Genomic DNA, 18,155 nt, shown 5'->3' with positions numbered 1-18,155 from the left:
CACATGTATAACATAATTATGTAGAAAATAATTCCCATGATATTCCTTATTTTCAGCTGTACACAACTCAATATCCCAAACTCTCAACTCCAAAATACAGAGGGGAGGAAAAAAGAAGGAAAAAAAAAGAGAAAATTTCTGTTCCAGAAGTACTGGGCATAATAAGGGGAAAAAATGTAATAAACAAGAAAATTCCAAGTCTGGGTGCTATCAGCAAAATACATCTTTTTCTCTGTCTTTCACAGAATCTAAACCAAACAGGCTAATCTTCAGTAATAGTATGCTTTAGTCTTCAATAATGATAAATACTCTTGGCTGATCTTTTGCTCTTGAATACAGGCATCCCAGTCTTGCTGAGAAATAATAAAAATGGGGTGGGGGGGGTAAAAAAAGAAAGGAATGAAAATAAAAGAAAAAACCCACAACCTGATTTGGATTACAGCCAAAATAGTATTGCAGTGACCCAGAGGAGAACAAAATCCTCAGCTCCTCTGAAAACAGGGCAGATTATTTTCTTTAAATCACACTTCACACAGTTGCTGGTTTTCAACCACACAAAAATATTATGCAGCTTGGGACCCTTAAACTGCAGTGTTGCTAAGAAGGCCTTGTGTTTATTTGCTGCTGGTTCTTGTTCATGTGTGAATATAAAATGACTACATAATAAATGGAGAGAAAGCAGAGAATTATGCAAAAAGCCATTCTTAATATAGCTCTACTCTACCTACAGAATCACTATGGCATATTCAGCTCTCAACAAATTAAATCTTAATTCCTTAAAAGATGTGTTGCCTGAAGCACTATGCTCACATTTTAGCATAAACACTTTTTTACACCCTTGCCAATTAGAAGATTAGAATCTCGAATTGCTCTCGCTGCAGTAAAATAAATAAAATGAATTTCTGCATTGTGCAATATGCCTGTACACCTATATGATGAAATCCAACAAGAAAAATTGAACCTCAGTTTCAGGTTGCTACACATAATTAAGTTTTTCAGGAAAAAACTTTCAGAAGTAATGGCAAGGCCTTGTAGGTACCTTCACCCCAGTCTAGATCCTTAAATAATTTCCTATAGGATTTTCTAAAGCACACAAATTTTCCTTAATTTTAAAAGTGAGAACATTTGAAACACTGTATCCATTCATATCCCATAAATTATCTGCAAAAGTCTGCCGCCACCAGGAAATCCCACACACCTAGCTATCCACTCAAGGAACACAACGAGATTTGCCAGCCTAAACCCTCAACAGGCCTAACCACCAGCCTGCCTGCACTTTACAGGGAAACAATAACTAACACACAACTGAAAGGACCTCTCAGGACTCAGGGAATGCCCCTTAGGATCTGGCATGCCAGATTATTATTCAACACTGATGCTGGCTGCTTCCTTTTTTTTTTCCCCCTCTTTTCAAACTACACTTTTTTCCTTCCAAGTAGTGTGAAAATCAGAATGAGAACAGAATTAGAGTTTCTGCATTTCCACGTGGCAGGCTACAGTCATTAAGATCCAGTCTGACTCTACTTCCAGCACTGATGGAATATCCCTGATTTCCTCCTGCCCATGCAGCCTACCTCCAAGTACAAAGAGACCATGATGAAGATAAATGCCACAGGCACACAGATCCCAAGAAGTTGTTGATGATTACTACCATCAGCTTCTGGCCCACACATGAGGTACAGAAGGAAGTTTGTGCATAAATACCAATTCCTGAGATACTGCTTTGCCTTTTACTTTAAAGTAAACTCCGATGCCCATAGAATTTATAGAGCTGGTATAGGAAAAAAAAACATAAGCAAGTATTTTCATCTTCTATTACACCTACTACAAGAATACAATATTTAATTTATAGGATTCAGAATTTTGTTGTAAAGAAATTTATTTAAAGCTAGATCTTAACATCTGACTTACTTCAGCGTAGGAAAAACTCCTCTATTTTCCCAGCCCTGAAAAAACACATGCACAGCCTTAACTTCATATACGGGGTTATGCTTGGTAACTTCAAGCAGAACAGCAGCAATATTTCTGCTACAGAGTAACTCATGTTTCCAGATTGCTTCCAGCTACATATACAGCTCCTCACTTCACTGTACAGAGACATGAATGTGGAAAGTTCCCAAGGTTTACAGGGTTCCAAAGGTATAATTTTGCTCATAAAAATTTGTTATAACTAATGTACCTGTATCAAGTAATCAGTGCAATGGTACGAATAATGATTTAATTTCATTTTATATCAGACAAACACCTTCACCACAGTATTAAATAATTCCAATTAGCTTTTATTTTTCAAAAGCTGCTTACTACCAGTGCTTTCACACAGAAGTTTTAAAAAGTACCCCAGCTTTTATTTATGCTGTAGAAGGAAGTACCTATCGGTGGAGAAAGTGTTGCTGTCATAGCATTATAATTAAAGTTATCCGCATATGAACGATGGTTCGCTCTCCGAGGTGGACTTGTTGGTATAGACTGTGACCTCTGTGATACTGAAGAAGAAATTCCAGCCAACATCTGTCCCAACATCTGTAACATCTGGAGTTCTCGAGCATGCTCAGCTTCCCGACGCTTGTCCTCAATTTTGAGCCTCTGCTCTTCAAATCTGTAAAATTTCTCGTCTGTATCCATGCTCTGCTGCAGGAACTTTTCCATCATTTTATCCAATGTCAAATTGGTATGGCGTTTTTTTGATCTTTTGGGCTGATTGAGAGGTGGGGTAATAGTTGGAGCACTGACTTCTTTAAAGCCTAAAGCAAGGAAAGAATCTATTATTTTTCTGATGGAAAACAATTTTCTAAGAGGAAAGCAGCAAAAAATCTCCCTACAAGAGGTGACCTAACATCTCACAAAGCATTAGGTTACACTTTCTCAATGCAAGCTGTATTTATGTGACAAAAATAGTACTTCTTTCAGAGTACCAAAGCAAATCCACAAACTTCTACCAAGTTGCAAGGATAACACAAAAATCACAGAGCCATTTTTTAATTGTTGTAGTACTAAACTTCAACAATGGGAGTCTTTTTCATCTTCTAAAAAGGTTTAAGTGAAGGTTATTAAATAGTATATCCTCATTTGTCTGTTGCAGATAATTACATTAATCTAAATTGAGTTTCAGTCTGTTGGCATTCTAGATTTGCATTTCAAAAGAACATTAGTGTAAACAACTCTTTGATGGGGTTTAAATGTAAAAAGAAGGTTGCTTAAACGTCAACCAATTGGCTGGTTCTTAAGTCATGTCAACTTCTGAAGACAGGTTCATGTTTGTATTAAAAACCCTGCATTAATCTAGATTGAAAACAAACAAGCAACATTTCCCCCGCTGCTCCACAATACAGATGTGGATGGTAAAGAACGCTTAGGGAAAGGACAGGCTTTATCAAAGTGCTGTTTCTGTCCGCAAGCCGGTAAAGTTAGAAACAGTGTTTCTGAAACAACTCGTGCAATTTGTTATGTAAAAGCTCTCCCGTAGCTTTCTGGCCCAGCTGCAACAATAAGGAGATTTTTCAGGTATTATCGTCATCATCGTTTTAATAGCGATTAGCAAAACTGCACTCAGTCTGCAGGGAACGGGAAAACACGCCAGCGGGAAGGATGCTTATTTTCTTGTACATTGCTACCTGACACTTTGTCTCGATAATCTCTGCGCTAGTTTTCCATGGGTTTCCCATTGACAAATGCCGATGAAAACTCACTGGGGTCCCTGTCTGCAGCATCTCCCCCTCCCCGGCATGCAGCACTGGCAGCACCCGCAGCAGCCCGCTCCCCGGTTCACGGGGACGCGCAAGGTGCAAGAGCGGGGGAAGCACGGGCGGGTTTCGGAGCGCCAAGGACGGGGCAGGAGCAGCAGGATAAGGAAAAAGCCACTTAGAAGCGCCAGCAGTGGGGCTGCGAGAGCCCGCGGGCTGAGGGGAGGACACAGCCCGCAGCGTACTCACCGTCCCCCGGCGGCACGGGGATGGCGAAGGACGGGCACTCCACCTTGATGGGGTGGTCGGCGTAGGAAGAGCACTCGCCGGAATCCTCGGTGAAGTTGTCCCGGGGGGACTCCGGCCCGGCGTCCTCGTCCAGCTCGGCGTCCAGCGAGCGGCTGTTGTGCGGCGTGCCCGGCGTGGGCGGCGCGGCCAGCGGCCCCGCGGGCGGGTGGGCGCCGTCGGGCGGCGGGGCCAGCGGCTCGGGGGCGCCCTCGGGCCCCCCCCGGCAGCTGAGGATCCGGTCCATCTCGTCGTAGTACTTGCATATCTTGCGGGCGTGCCCGTTCTTCTTCAGCCCGTCCCGGGCCTGGTAGTACTGCCGCTTGAGGCCCTTGATGCGGATGCGGCACTGCTCGGGGGTGCGCTCGAAGCCCAGCTCGGCCAGGCGGCACGCCACGTCCCGGTACACATGGCTGTTCCGAAAGTTGCCGTCCAGCGCCGACTGCACGTCCGCCTCGCCCCAGATCTCCAGCAGCGCCCGCGTCTCCAGATCCGACCACAGGAAGCCCCGCGTGTTCGTAATCATCCTTGGCCGGCCGGGGTCACTGCAATGGCCGCGCACCGGGGAGAGGGAAGGAGGGAGGGAGGGAGAGAGGGAGGGACGGAGGGGGCGGAGGAGGGCGGCGGGGAGGAGGGAGGGGGTTTAATGCCCGCACGCGGCTCTCCCAGGGGGCGCCTACGCCAGCCCCGGCAGCCGCGGTGCGGCGGGAAGCGGCGGAGAGCCGGGCCCCGGGACCCGCATCCCGGGCCACCGCCGCTCGCAGCCTGCACGCACGCAAACAAAACTTTCCAGGCGCCGCTTTGAGCTGCGGGCACCTGCAACAAGAGGGGTAGAGAGGTGACAAAAAAAAAAAAAAAGGAAAAAAACCTCTTCCCCTTGACTCGCCCCCTCCGAAAACGATGATGATAAATAAAAAATAAACAAGCAGACACACGGCGCGGAGCCGCGGTCCTCTCCTTCGCCCTCTCAGGCAGTCATTCGTGCGCTGCCGCTCCCCCGCCCCGGGCTCCGCTGGGAGCGACAGGACGACGGCGCTGCCTGGACTTGGAGGCTCTGCTCATCACAGTGCGCCTGCCTCCCTCCCTCCCTCCCCGCCGCAGTGGAGCGCGATCCCTACACATACACACCCACACACACACAGGGCGCTGCAGCTCCGCTCGGCGCCTACCTCACCCCCGCGCACCGCCGTGCCGGGCCGCGCCGCGCCAGCGCGGGCAGCGACATCGCTGCGCCCCGGCGGCCGTGTCACCGAGCCGGGCCGGGCGGGCTCCCCCCGCACCCCGCACCGGCGCACAGACGCGCGGCAGCGCTGCCCCTGCAGGCCGCCACCACAGCCGCGCCGCAGCCGGCGCCGCCCGCAGGCCCGCGGGGAGCCGGCAGCCGCTGCCCTCGGCAGACCCTGCGCCGGTGCCGGGGGTCGGGTCTGCGAGCGCTTCCCCCGCCCCCGGCCGTCCCTCCGCGGAGCAGGTGAGCGGCCCGGCCGGCCCCCGCGGCAGGCGGGGTGGACTGCATCCTGCTGGGCCCCGCTGCCGCCCCTTCGCTTTGGTTCTGCTCTCCGGCAGGAGCGTCACACGAGGCCGCCACCGCCTCCCTCCCGCCTCGGCCCAGCCCCCGGCGGGGCTGCCCGGCCCGGCGACTTTTCCCCCCGTGGGGAGCACGCACCGGCCCGACCGCCCGGGGCTCCGGCAGCGGCCGGCGCCCACCCCGCCCCGCCTCCCGCCCGGGCCGGCGCTCGGAGGTTTGTACCTTCGCCGCTCTGCAGCCAGAGGGCCGCGGCCAGTGCGGCCAGGGCGATGGCAGCGCACCGTCCCCACATCCTGGCGGGGACAAGGCAGGGCCACTCTGCTCTTACCTCGGCCCAGCGCGGGGCTCCGCACAGCCGCTGCCCAGCGCGCACAGCTCATCGGCGCGGCTTCCGCCTCCGCTCCGCCGGGGCCGGGCCGGGCTCCGCGGGCGGGCGGGCGCGCCCTCCTGGCACCGCTCCGCGCCTCCCCGCGCTGAGTGTTACAGCCCGGCTCGGCACGGGACGGGAGAGTTCGGAGAGCCTGGCCCGGCCAAAGCCCGGCGCTTTGGGGCTGTCTTCCCGGCCCTTTAATTGGCAGCTCTTATAAACTCCCAGGAATTTACCATTTATTGTTTCACGCTCTTCCCATCCCTCACCTCACCAGGTGTTTCTGAGAAAACTCCTTATTTGCAAGTATGATTTGCTTTCAAGGTGGTATTTCTTGCTCAGATACATCATTTTCCCCTACACACAGCAGTTGCCCTATACTCCACTGTTGAGGCCACACCTCAAGTACTGTGTCCAGTTCTGAGCTCCTCAGTCCACAAAGGACACTTGAGGTGCTGGAGCAAGCCCAGAGAAAGGAAACAAAGCTGGTCTAGAACACTAGTTCTGTGAGCAGCAAGTGAGGAAGCTGGCATTGTTTAACCCGGAGAAGAGGAGGCTCAAGAGACATCACTTTACAGCTGTCTGAAAGGAGGCTGCAGTCACATGGGGGTCAGCCTCTTCTCCCAGGTAACCAGTGACAGGACAAGAGGACACAGTCTTACACAGGGCTAGGGGAGGTGTAGGTTGTACATCGGGAGGTTGTACATCAGGAGGAATTTCAACACAGAAAGTATGGTTAGACCTTGGAATAGGCTGCCCAGGGTGGTGGTGGAACCATCATCCCTGGAGGTGGTTAAGGGAAGACCAGATATGGCACTTAGTGCTGTATTCCAGTTGACATGTGTGATCCTGCCATTTTTATAGCAGCATTCCATTATTATTTTCTTTAAAACACAACAGAGCTGGTGAATCTACCATGTGATGTTCACCTCAGCTCCTACGGCACCTGCTTAATCTACACAATGAATCAAAATGCAGTGTCACCCAGGAGAAACTTAAGATTATATGCATGAGAAATCTGAAACATTTTTTAAAAGCTCTGAACAGCTGTAGTCTCTGCTCTAGACTCCTGGGTATTTCAAGAAAGAGTGTTGTTATTAACTCATAAAAGCTTGTAGCCTAACTGGGAGTAAAATGTCAGTGTTTCAATTAATATTTTGAAGGGGTGAAGACAGACAAAATTTTCCTTTACTGTTCTATGTTATATATAAGCTGTGGTCAGACAGACCTGCTGGTGTTACCTGGACCAAACCCAAGCACAAGATATTTATGTTTTTCAGCTACAGAAGCATTGTTTGAAGCAGCCATGCTGTGTGCAAAGTAGGAGACAGACAACCTGAACTTTTAGTGACCCAGGTTGATCAGTAACCCGTGTTCTGGAGCAGGACCTTGGATACCTGATGACTTCACTGTCAGGTATTAACTTGTTTGTTGAAAAGTTGCTTTTCTATAGGTCCCGGTATCTGGTATGATTTTAAAGCCAATACCAAGTCAGTGAAATTTTCCCTTCATTCAGTCAGCACAAGTAATGCTTTTTACCCTCTGATTATCTGAGTGGCAGTCCAAAAGATAGATTAAACAGACAATCACATTTAGTTTGCACATGAATTTTAACCCAGAAAAAAATAAGTTGAATACCGCATTTCATACACTCATGCTTTGATTCCAGCTGGAAGGATAATGAATGTGTAGATTCCCATAATTCCAGCACTGATTTAATGTCTGGAAGAGAGGGGGGGAAAGAATAATGCGGATGTTTTTTCATCCCCTCAAGTGTCCCTGCCAAAGGCATATCTTGTGCCCAACAAAGGACAGGAAGAAGGATATAATTGTAATGTTTTTTGCTGAATTCTCTGCTTTCCTTTGTAGCAGAGGTGGAAGGGAATTCTTCTGATGCTGCAGGCCCCTCAGAAGTTGTTTGTGGAGAACCCGATTCTCAATTTGTGTGTGGAAGAAAACCTAAGGGTGTCTGTGGGCTTTCCCTATGCCACAGTTCTTCAACTTGTTATGCACACCTTTGTTGTGCACAACAACTTTGTATAACCACAGGAGTGTAAAACCTTTGGGCAAAACATGTTGCCACTCCTCTGACATTCTCCTGCCCTGTATCTAACTCAAGGTACCTTCTTCTGGTATAGTACTGGCTGCCATCTCCGTACCTTGTGCAGTGTAAATCCATAGCTTCTGGTGCCACCTCTGAGTGCAGCAACAGCAATGCTACTTAACCAGCAGATGAGGCAGGGAAAAAGGGCCTTTAACAGAACTACAGAAGCTAGGAGGTGTATGAGGCAAAAGTTCACGCTCCCACCAAAGAGGAAGAGGAAAAGCAGCTGCAAGAGGCACTTACTTCTTCAGGTGTATACTGTGCTTGTCCAGTTTTTTAAACTGAGCTTTCTTTTCTGACCGTCCTGTTGTCTCTCTTACATGAAAGGAGGAATGACCCTGTAGAGTTCCATTTCCTTCTTTGTCAAAATCATTCTGCCTTCATTGCCTGTTGCTGGCCCCTACCACTTCCTCAGTGTCTTTTCCCTCCTTCCCCAGCTCTTGATCTCAACCTTGAGTTCCAGCATTTTAACCCTTCCCTAGCTGCGCTGTCAAGGCAGCACATCCTCCTCATTAGTGGATTAACTCTGTACCTCCCCTGCTACACAGAAGAAGAGGCATCAGTAGCCAGCCGGAGAATGTCCTAGCACTGTCAAGGTAGACAAGAACTTGGAGGATTGACTTTGTACTGCATGGCAGCAGCCACTGACAGCTGGTGCTTGCTGGTAACAATCGATATGGGGAGGGATGGACTGTCAGCTAGATGTCCCTAGGTGGAGATCCCAAAATAGTGACCATTCAGGACCATCTTTTCTTCTGCAGGTTCCTGATGAATCTTTGCTGGCTCTTTGCTTCTGATGACTTTGCACCCACTCAGCACTTCAGTCTTTTCCACCCATTTGGTAACTGTTGTGCAGCCCTGCCTACCAAAGCCATTCCATGGTGAATGTGGACAGCAGGTGTCAACAGCAGAGTTTGCAACATCCTTTGATTGCATTCTCTCCACTCAAATAATTGACAGCCTCTACTGGAATCACCATTTAATAGCATAAATATTACAAATACATCCCTGCCAACATATGCATATTAATAATGGCAATAAGAGGTTTAAGCATACATGTGGAGAAAGGTAATGGAAGAACTCAGAAGTAATAAGTAGCTCTAGTTGAAACTGCCCTTAAAATACTACCAAGAATTTCTTTGTTGTTGAAATGTGAATCTGGAAACACCTTTCCTTGTGAAAAAGATAAAGGAAGTCTTAATTTCATTTGAATGATTACCTAGCTAAATTGCAGCTGTTAGAATTGATAGTGTAATAGAGAATAGAGAAGGCAAAAATGGTATAGGTGTTCTGATAAAAGAAAGACAATCCTGCAGGTATTATTAGTTGTGCTATTTACTGTTTTTAAATTGAGTGAAATGAGCATGTTTTACACTGCTAATGTGTTTATCTTGGTACAGGACAAAATGTGGCTATATGGTGTAAATTTTAGTTTACTAGTTTGATGTCTCTCTAGGCCACAAAGAAACTAGGAACACCTGAAGCTATAGTAATTATTCCTGCCACTTCACTTTGTGTATTTTTATATTCAAGAGAAAGGATAGCAGCAAGCAATTGACAACAAGCTGTTACAAGAAACCATCAAAATGGCTTTGGTTTCCCTATAAAGTTTACTAAACAGGAATGTTCTATGGGCTGAAGAAGGAAAATAATGTTTCTTTCCATAATGTATATGGAAAGAAACATACCTGCACCTGATTAAATACTGTGTTAAAAGTTTGCCCCTACAGCTTCTGTGATTCTTCATATTCTTACCAGGGCACCTCAGATATTATCACTTCTAGACATACTCAGTCTAATAATGTTTGTGAAGCCCTGTGCTTCACTAGGTAATTTTTGTTTTACCCAAAGTGAACACTCTTTCTGCTGAGTGTTAATGGTGAGAAAAGCAAACATGAGAGAAACAATAAAGAGGCTGTTTCTGGTTTGTACTCTCCTTAGAGCAGGCAATAAGAATGATCTATGTGGTGCAGTAGAACTGAAGGTTTTTTGGACTCGCCCAAATCCTTCAAACAAGTTCCTGAAATCTAGTGCAAACAATTATGTAAAATCTCTTAAGCAACAACCAGAATGTTAAAACAAATGGCCTCTTTTCCAATGGGGAATAATGAGAAAGTTGATACTGGGCAGTTACACAGTTTTTTAAAAAACTGCTTTATCTTGTTCTGTGGTGGCTGAAGGTAAAATTTGCCAAATCCATTAATTTACACAATTTAGAAGACTGCTATTATTATGAAATATACCATTTATATAATTTTTTACTGTTCAGTAATGTCATTTACACATTATTTTAGTTGTGTTGTAGCTGAGCCTGAAGGCTTTGCCTGAGCATCGTCTTACCCATTGTACATATACAAATGTCAACCCCTTGCTCAAAACAGTTTTGTGTGCATTTAAGAGAGACATGAATACTCAGAATGATGGACAGATTTGTAAAAAATAAATTTGCTTTACCTTAAGTGATACAGCTCAGTTCAGTCTTGGAAAATCATAGTGGATATTGAACGTGACTGCTGGAGGAAGGCTACGTGCTGTATTCACAAAGGGATTTGAACACTGAAAGGTTCCTCTTTCAGGTACCTCACTTCCCTGGGTTTTTTTTTCCCCATAATGTGTTGCTAGTTATCTCATAGATCCAGCATATGAACTTTAGCAGTTGTGTCCCCAGGTTTCTCTGAAGACTGTGTAGTTGCTTTCCCTGCAGCCCTTAAGCCTTGCATTTGTAGTCAGGCTCAGACTGCTGTAATGCCACGGGTGATGTCTGCCTCCAGTTGCTTCTGGAGCTGTGCATAATCTTTTTGCCCACAGGAAAAAGCTGCAGTTCTCTTTCCTCCCTGTGAGAGCTGTTCCTATTACATATTCCTGAGCTCTCATATATAGAAAATATATTCTAGTCCTTAATATGCCTGCACTTCAATTTACAGGTAGAATTAGACACACGTACCCTGGTCTTGGTTACAGCATCTTCTACTTCAAAGTCAGCATATATGCATGTACATTATCACTTCCTGTGATTGTCACAGCTGTGTAGGTGTATGGGCAGCAACAATTCATTTTCTCCATGCCAAGGCCAGCTCTGCAAGTTCTGTTGGGATAATTAATCCCATTGTGGGAGGAGAAGGTTGTGTAAAAATAAAAGCTAAAATAGGGTAAGAGGGTGGATATAACTATGTCGTTATAAAGATGACACATCCAAATGATGATTTTCCTTGCTGTATGGGAGTAGCTATCCCAGTATAAAGCACCTTACAAATACAGCCATAGACTTGACATGTCAGAAGTTGAGACAGCAGGGAAATTGCATTGCTTTAGTTCTATCACAATAATTAAAATAGGACCTATTTATTTTGTGACCATCCCCAAATAACATAGAGCATTAAAAAATTACTTCATTTGGCAAATGGTTTTCTATAAAGAAGCCTGTTCTTTTGTGTGAAGTAAACTTTTCAATCCCCCCCCCACTTCCATTTCCTATCCTTCATTGCTCTTAACACCCTTCCAGAAGGGCATACCATGTCAGTGAATCCAGTTCTCCTACTAGCCCATCTTCATGAAGAGTAGTTAATGAAGGAGCAGTAAAGATCAGAAGGGTGTGGAAAGGAGAGCCTTGATGGGTGGCTCTCCAGGACTAGGTCTGCCAAATGTCATGTGTCAGGAAAGAGGATGTGTGGCCAGGGAGGAAGGGAGGCAGGTAGCCCTTCTGCCCTGAGCTCCTGCTGTACCTCCAGGTTCACACTAAGGGTTCAGACAGCCCATGCCAGGGTCACCACTCTGTACCAACCCACCCCTCCTGCTCTCTCCCACTGTCTTCCATCAAACCCAAGTCTTGCTGGCAGATTAAATTAAGACTAAACTCTACAGTCAGGGGAAAGTCTTACTGCCCTGAAGACATCCTGGTGGTCCCTAGCTCCAGGCCTTTCCCTCCATGCCTGTCTGCTCTCAGCCCCTTCCCTTGCCAGCCCTACTGTGGCTCAGCACTCGGTGTCAGCTGGCCCCAGCCTTCCCATGCCAGGCACTGAGGCTGTCCACAGTGACCTTCTGCTCCCTGGGCAAGAAGAAGCAGCTCCTGCTGCTGGCAGTCAGGCAGACACAGCCTGCACTTCCTCAAAATCCACCCAGGCAGGATCCTGATGGATGGAAGGAGGTGTCTGTGGCAAAACTTGGACACCTTAGCAAGGAATAACCATGCCAAGCCCTGGTACTGTGGTGGGGGAGACTGTGCCAGAATGATAACTGGAGTGTCTTTGGTGGCCAGACCTCAGCAGGGCATGCAGAGCTCCAGTGAGGGTGCAATGTGATTGTGCATCACCTTCAGCCTGCAGTGTTGGCTGATCTCCCATCACACCAACCCACCCCTTCAGCACCATGCAGAGAGAGGGGGTACTCCCTCTTCAGCCGCCTCCACTCTGCAAATGATTCCAGGACATTGCTCTTACCTTGTCCATTCTTTAATGATACATCCCACTCCCTCAGGCTAGCGCCCCTAACATTGCATCCCTGCTCTCCCCATTATTTTCCCTTGAATACCTCCTTGTCCCACTGTAGAGCCCACTTGGATCCCTGCTCTGTGTTTTCTTTTGTGAAGTGGATGCCAGCACTCTGCTGAATGTGAGGGAAAGGCACCACAGCTGGACACTGAGCTCCCACACTTTGACCGGAGTGCTGAGCATTCCCAAACAATGCTGCACATGTCACAGGTGAGCAGTTTCTGCAACTGCTAACAACAGAGCACCAAATCTGTAACATGCCTTCATCCAGTTGTCAGCTGGTGAGTTATGTGCTTTAAAAAAGCTTTTTAAGACACTGCCTTCTGAGTGGCCATGAAGGCTTTCTCCCATTATATGGAAACCAGATTATTGCTGAACTTATTTGTTCCATTCATAGGGAGCAATAAAATACATAATTTGCTCAGTAAAAACTCCACCTGGTCTCTGAGATATATTGGCATGGCAAGCATCCACCTTCCATTGCTGTCACTTGCAGTCCCCATCCAGCCACTTATCAGTTCATCTGTCACAAGAAGCAGAAATATTCCCCTTGCATAGACAAAAAGTCAGCCCCCTGAGGCTTCTAGTAACTTTTCCTGCCTCTATTCTGGCAACTGGAGTGGCACACTTTAAGGCTGTAACAGCCTAAAAAGGATTCATCAGACTGCCCCTTCTGCTCAGGCATTCAGAACTGTCTCTGTACAAGGAAACTGTGTAATGGGGAGGAAAAGCATTGGGAATTGAAAATTAATCACTCTTGGTTTTTTTCCTGTAAAAGCTCTTTTGTAATGCTTTAGAGCAGACAGGAGTTAGCTGGTTAGGAAAATCAGCAAACTGAATGCCTCCTTTTGAGATAAAATGTGATTCATTTGCAGCTGTGCAGACACAGTCTTAATCCAACCCATGTTTATCAGGTTCAAAAGCACTTTTATCAAATTCACCAGAGAAAAAAGAAGTGCTGCAGGTTTGAGCTTAACTATCCTACTGATACCTGTAGGTCAAGGCTGAGACCTCAGGTCTTTTCTTTCATGGAGGGGGACTGACTTCCCTCCCTCTTGGTCTAAGTTTATTGAACTTTCTGGCCTGTTACAGTTCATTGTGATTACAAAAGTGACTCAGTTACTTTTCAAAAGCATCACATTATTTCAAGACAAAAATATTACTGAGTAGTATCAAGACCTGTTTGTCAGGTTTAACTGATGCTTGGGGTTATTAGTTTTTATGTTGTGTGTTTGTGAATTTTTCCTGCTCAGACATGCCCTGCCAATGTGCTCTTCTCCCTCCGAGCTTTTTGCCCTGTTCAGCTAAAATCCATTACCATGTTGCTTGAGGGCATTAGGCTTCCCAGTCTTGTTCAGTTGTAAGATTATTCTTAACTGCTCTTTTAAGATCTCAGAAGGACACCTATTGATCCATTAACCTATGAACATTTAATGTGTGAGGGGTCTGGAGATAAAATTTTTGCTTTTTCTGGGCTTTCAACGTCTCATGTCTTTTTGTAAAAGAGACTCTTAAACCACTCACTGTGAGTAAAAAGGCTCAGAACTGGAGGTCAGAGTGACAGACAACAAAGTTGACCTAATTGTGGAGGTGTGTGAGGACTGTTTCAGAGTAGTGGGAAAAAATGGGAATAAAGGAGGTCAAAGAGTTCCAGAAGATGCTTCAGACTGAGTATTTTTGCCAGGTCCTGAGCTGTAGTGGGAAATATGGAGTGTAATTCAGCTCCAGATTGCAGACATCTAAATTTAGGTATTAAATGTAGGTGACTGCCTGTGAGCCACATATCTCAAGTTCCATTTCAAGCAATGAAGATCACGTCCTTAGAGTTACTGGGGCCTGGAGAGCTACTGAGCTCATCCTAAATTAGACATCTACCAGGCCAGTCTGTCAAATACTCAGTCATGCTGCAGCTAAGATACTTAATAAACTTTGACAAGTCTATTTTGTACATCCCAAGATGCCCAGGGTTCCCCAAAGACAGAATAATCACACACATCTCTCTGGTAACTGTGTTGGCAGGGGGAAACTATGAGTGTGTTTGCCCAGCCAGAAACACACCAGATGGTTGGAACAACTGAGTGTAATGCATCCTTTGGGGCAAACCTCCTTGAATTTCCCAAAACCTGCCTGAATGCTTGCTCATTATACATGATAGACACAAGAAGGATGTAAACATGGCATCAAGTGCTCCTGGGCAGCCACAGAGTCAGTTCACAGCTTCTCTGCCAGGCCTTCTTACTATCATGGCCATAGTCCCATCTGTGGGGCTATGGACAGGAGCTGTAGGGCTCTTTGGTAACAGTGGCTGGATATCTGTGCAGTAAGCACTATCAGCTGCTAAGACATGGCAGGATGACCCTGGCACTGTGTACACATGGATTATATATGGAAGATATAGGGTAGGCTAAAACAAAATTTTATATCTCCAGCACTAATGTCTATAGCTCACTTGTTTGCAAGAGAAAGGGCATGTTCATCATGTATTTATCTCTTAGTTTACCCTCTACTCAAAAGGTTAAAAAAAAAAAGCACAAACACACCACAGTGACATGATCAGAGCTTATTTTTATCTCTTTGTTTGTAGAGCTCACTTACAAGGTTACAAATCTTTTTGGTATATTGCACAAGAATTACAAGAATCCAACTACGAATGAATTTTCACCACACAACATGAGTACTGACCATTTCTGGGAATACAGCATGTTCAACTGTTCAACATAAAATGTGTGAACACACAAATACTTAACAGAATATATTAAGGACAGATACCATCAGTTAATATAAGAGGATATATGAGTAATTGACTTGTACTTCATGAGAAGATCCTTGGTCCCTCACTGCTCATTGCACATTCCCTTCACAAGGCATTTGTGGTACACATCTGCCTTGAAAACATCACCAGCTTTGTCTGTGCCACTGTTTTTAGACGGTCTTGCCCTTTCTTGCTGTTGTTAGGCTTCTGTTTGCAACTAAAGGCTGCTATTCCCATCTGCTGTGGGCAAAAATGTGCTTCTCAAAGACTCTCACTGTCCCTTGGCAGTGTGCCACAGAAACATTTCTCCACAAAAACAGTAGCTGTCAGTGCTGGATTTTAGGGACCGAGGGATCATCTTGAATACTTGAATACAGTGTACTTTAATAAAAGTTATTATTAGGTTCCTGCAGAATTTTCTGGGCCTGGACTTCTGAGCCTCTTACACTTTCAAGCAAAGTGATTGATGTACAGCTGACTGTTCTGCAAACAGAGCAGCCTGACAAGCTGCAGTGCTGTGAATCTGCTTCCTTTTCTTACTTTTAAGAGATCTTGAAAGAGAGGTGTTTCGTCTTTTGTAACCCATACTTATCACTGTACTACTCAACAAAATATTTCTTCTCTCCAATGCCCTTTGTAATCATTATTGACAGCACAGTTCTTCTGATTGTTCATCAGATTTATAACATGAGACAGCACTTGAGTGGGCACAAACAAGCAGAGAAACAGGAAAATAGAGATCTTTGAGAAGTTATTAATGGTCAGCATGGGGAGGACAATACTTCCAGCACACCTGCAGCATAAGAGTTTCAAGATTTTTTCTGGAAAGCTTTGAAAAGCACAGCACATTCACTCCATAAGTGCTTGTGGCATCCTTCCCTCATAATGTGATGGCTGAAGGAGGAAATGCCAAAGGGATGCACTGAGAAATGTAACACATGGCCAGTTATTGGCTGGAATCAGCATCTTTATGGAGAGTGAGGGATAACAACACAGTGCAAGCATGCTAAAGAAGTTCTTGAAAATGAAGACAAGGATGTGTTTGATGGGCAAGAAAAAAGAGCAGAGAATAAATGTGTGGAGTTCAAAGACAAACTGATGGAAAAGACCTGAAAGAAACAAACAGAAGGTAGGAGCTGTTACATGATGTGGTAGGATTTAATTCAGCAAGTCCCTAAGCTGCTGGCTATAGAAGAAAGAAAGGAACCCTCTCTATTTCTAGGTTTTTCTCATCTCTGGCTCTCCACAGGTAATTTCAAGGAGTGCAAGGTAAGGTTATTGCAAAGGAGAAGTCTTGCAAGTTATGAATGTTTTGGAATTTGCACTGTCAAATATTATGGAAATTTTGCACAGAAAAGTAATGATCTCTACATTATTTTCTCTAAATTTCTCTAAATTTTCTCACCTAATGACCAGCAGTACAGTATGTGTTCAGACACCATGTTTTTGTTACCATGACAAATAGGAGAATAAGATGTATAAAAGATGTGGAACTCAGCACCAGAAACTTATCTGTATTAGTCACAAATGTCTTCATCTTAGTTAGCTTGCTAGAGAAAAACTGTGACATATGACAGTTGTATCCAAATAAAACATACCATCTGACACTGGTATCCAAATAAACCAAATTCATGCACAGTCCACATCAGATTATTTGTATGATATAGAAATCTCTTAAATGTGCTGAATTTTCCCTCCAACCCCTCAGCATCTTTTGTGCTACAACATGTTACCCCCAGAGCTTCTCTGCCATCAGAGCCAGTCACCATCTCTTAGCATTTTTTCCCTTAATATAAAATGAAAGAAGTTTTGAAGCAAAAATTTAAATGCTGAAATTCTCTTCACCTAACTCTTGTTATTTAAAATTTAGCCTAATAATCTAAAACTCAATCTACTGATTCAGTTCAGGGTGAATAAATTGAGAATGGTTCATTTGATTTCTTAAAAATAAGTATCTGCTTACATTTGCAAAGGTATTGTAAGCTCTTTAATGTGCAACTTCAATTGTTTTTCTCGACCTTGATATCAAAACCATGGTTCAGGACACTAGAGGGAAAATCCTATATTAATAGTCATTGATTGCCCACATGAGGGGAGCTGGCAGAGGACATCACTGCCCACTCCTTTCTCAGGTATCTGGGCCTTCCTTGGGTGGAAAAGATGTCCAGGGAAGGAAAAGCAGCACAAACACCTGGCTTTTCCACCCAAGTCAGGGTGGAGTCAGAGTGGGTATCTACTGACATAGTAGATGTTGTTTGATCTATGACATGTATTATACCAAATAATCTCTCTCTCTCTCTCTCTCTCCCCCTCTTTCTTTGTTATGTAAGAGTGGTGACATTTTTTGAGCTGTCAGACACAGTCTGAAAATCTGAAACTTCTTTACAAAAGAGGTCACAAAAGTCAGGATAGAGAAGACATTAATAGGACTGCATTCAAAGATCTTTAGCAGCCATTTCTGTCTCTTTCCTCTAGTTTTATACTAATATTTTGAAATTTTATGATGTTGTTTTCATATATTTCCTGCATTTATTGCTGGAGAATATTAATATGTTATTACTGAACTGTTTAGGTGTCCATGGCCACAATTCTCATGATTCCTCTCATTTTTAAAGTGTTCATTAATACTTTTGTTTGAGGAAAAACAAAAGAAGCATAGATATAATAATTTGTATACACAGCAAGCTTCAGAAAAGCTGTTTGTGTTTCTGAGCTCTCAGATTTGATTCTGTCTTCCCTTTAATACTGATGGGAAGACAGCTGGCTGCTCAGACATGGGTGTACAACATCTGTTGGCTGCTGTATGAGCACGAGACTTGGAACAGCTTCCACTCACTGTGCACCTGACTTTTTTGAAAATGATCCAGTTTTTGTGTTTGTGAACTGATTTGATGCCTTTATTCATCACAGAGCATCTCCTCATCCCTTCTTTATCCATCCTTGACTGTGTGCCAC

The 18,155-nt window shown here is 45.0% G+C and overlaps 1 protein-coding gene across 9 annotated transcripts in view; it reads right to left on the bottom strand.

The window, feature by feature from the left end:
• Positions 1–8,307, bottom strand: part of NAXD (NAD(P)HX dehydratase) — a 54,441-nt gene extending 46,134 nt beyond the window's left edge. The window contains exons 1-3 of one of the 9 annotated variants that reach the window (XR_010439635.1): positions 5,135–5,524; positions 3,930–4,510; positions 2,370–2,741 (exon numbers count right to left, since the gene is read on the bottom strand). Coding sequence is in view for 7 of the 9 variants with exons in the window: in XM_064709033.1 (XP_064565103.1) it covers positions 2,370–2,741; positions 3,930–4,510; positions 5,135–5,190 (1,009 nt within the window). In the remaining 2 variants the exon portion in view is untranslated. Of the gene's footprint in view, positions 1–2,369; positions 2,742–3,929; positions 4,782–5,093; positions 5,525–5,712; positions 6,047–8,204 lie in introns of those variants that run through there. The other 8 variants (XM_064709070.1, XM_064709051.1, XM_064709043.1 and 5 more) reach the window with 8 other exon arrangements.
• Between the last annotated feature and the right edge of the window lie 9,848 nt (positions 8,308–18,155).

Source organism: Zonotrichia leucophrys, chromosome 1 (assembly GCF_028769735.1).
Source record: "Zonotrichia leucophrys gambelii isolate GWCS_2022_RI chromosome 1, RI_Zleu_2.0, whole genome shotgun sequence".
In the NCBI taxonomy this organism is placed as follows: domain Eukaryota; kingdom Metazoa; phylum Chordata; class Aves; order Passeriformes; family Passerellidae; genus Zonotrichia; species Zonotrichia leucophrys.
The sequence above is the reverse complement of the archived record's forward strand: the minus strand, read 5'-3'. Positions and strand labels throughout refer to the sequence as shown.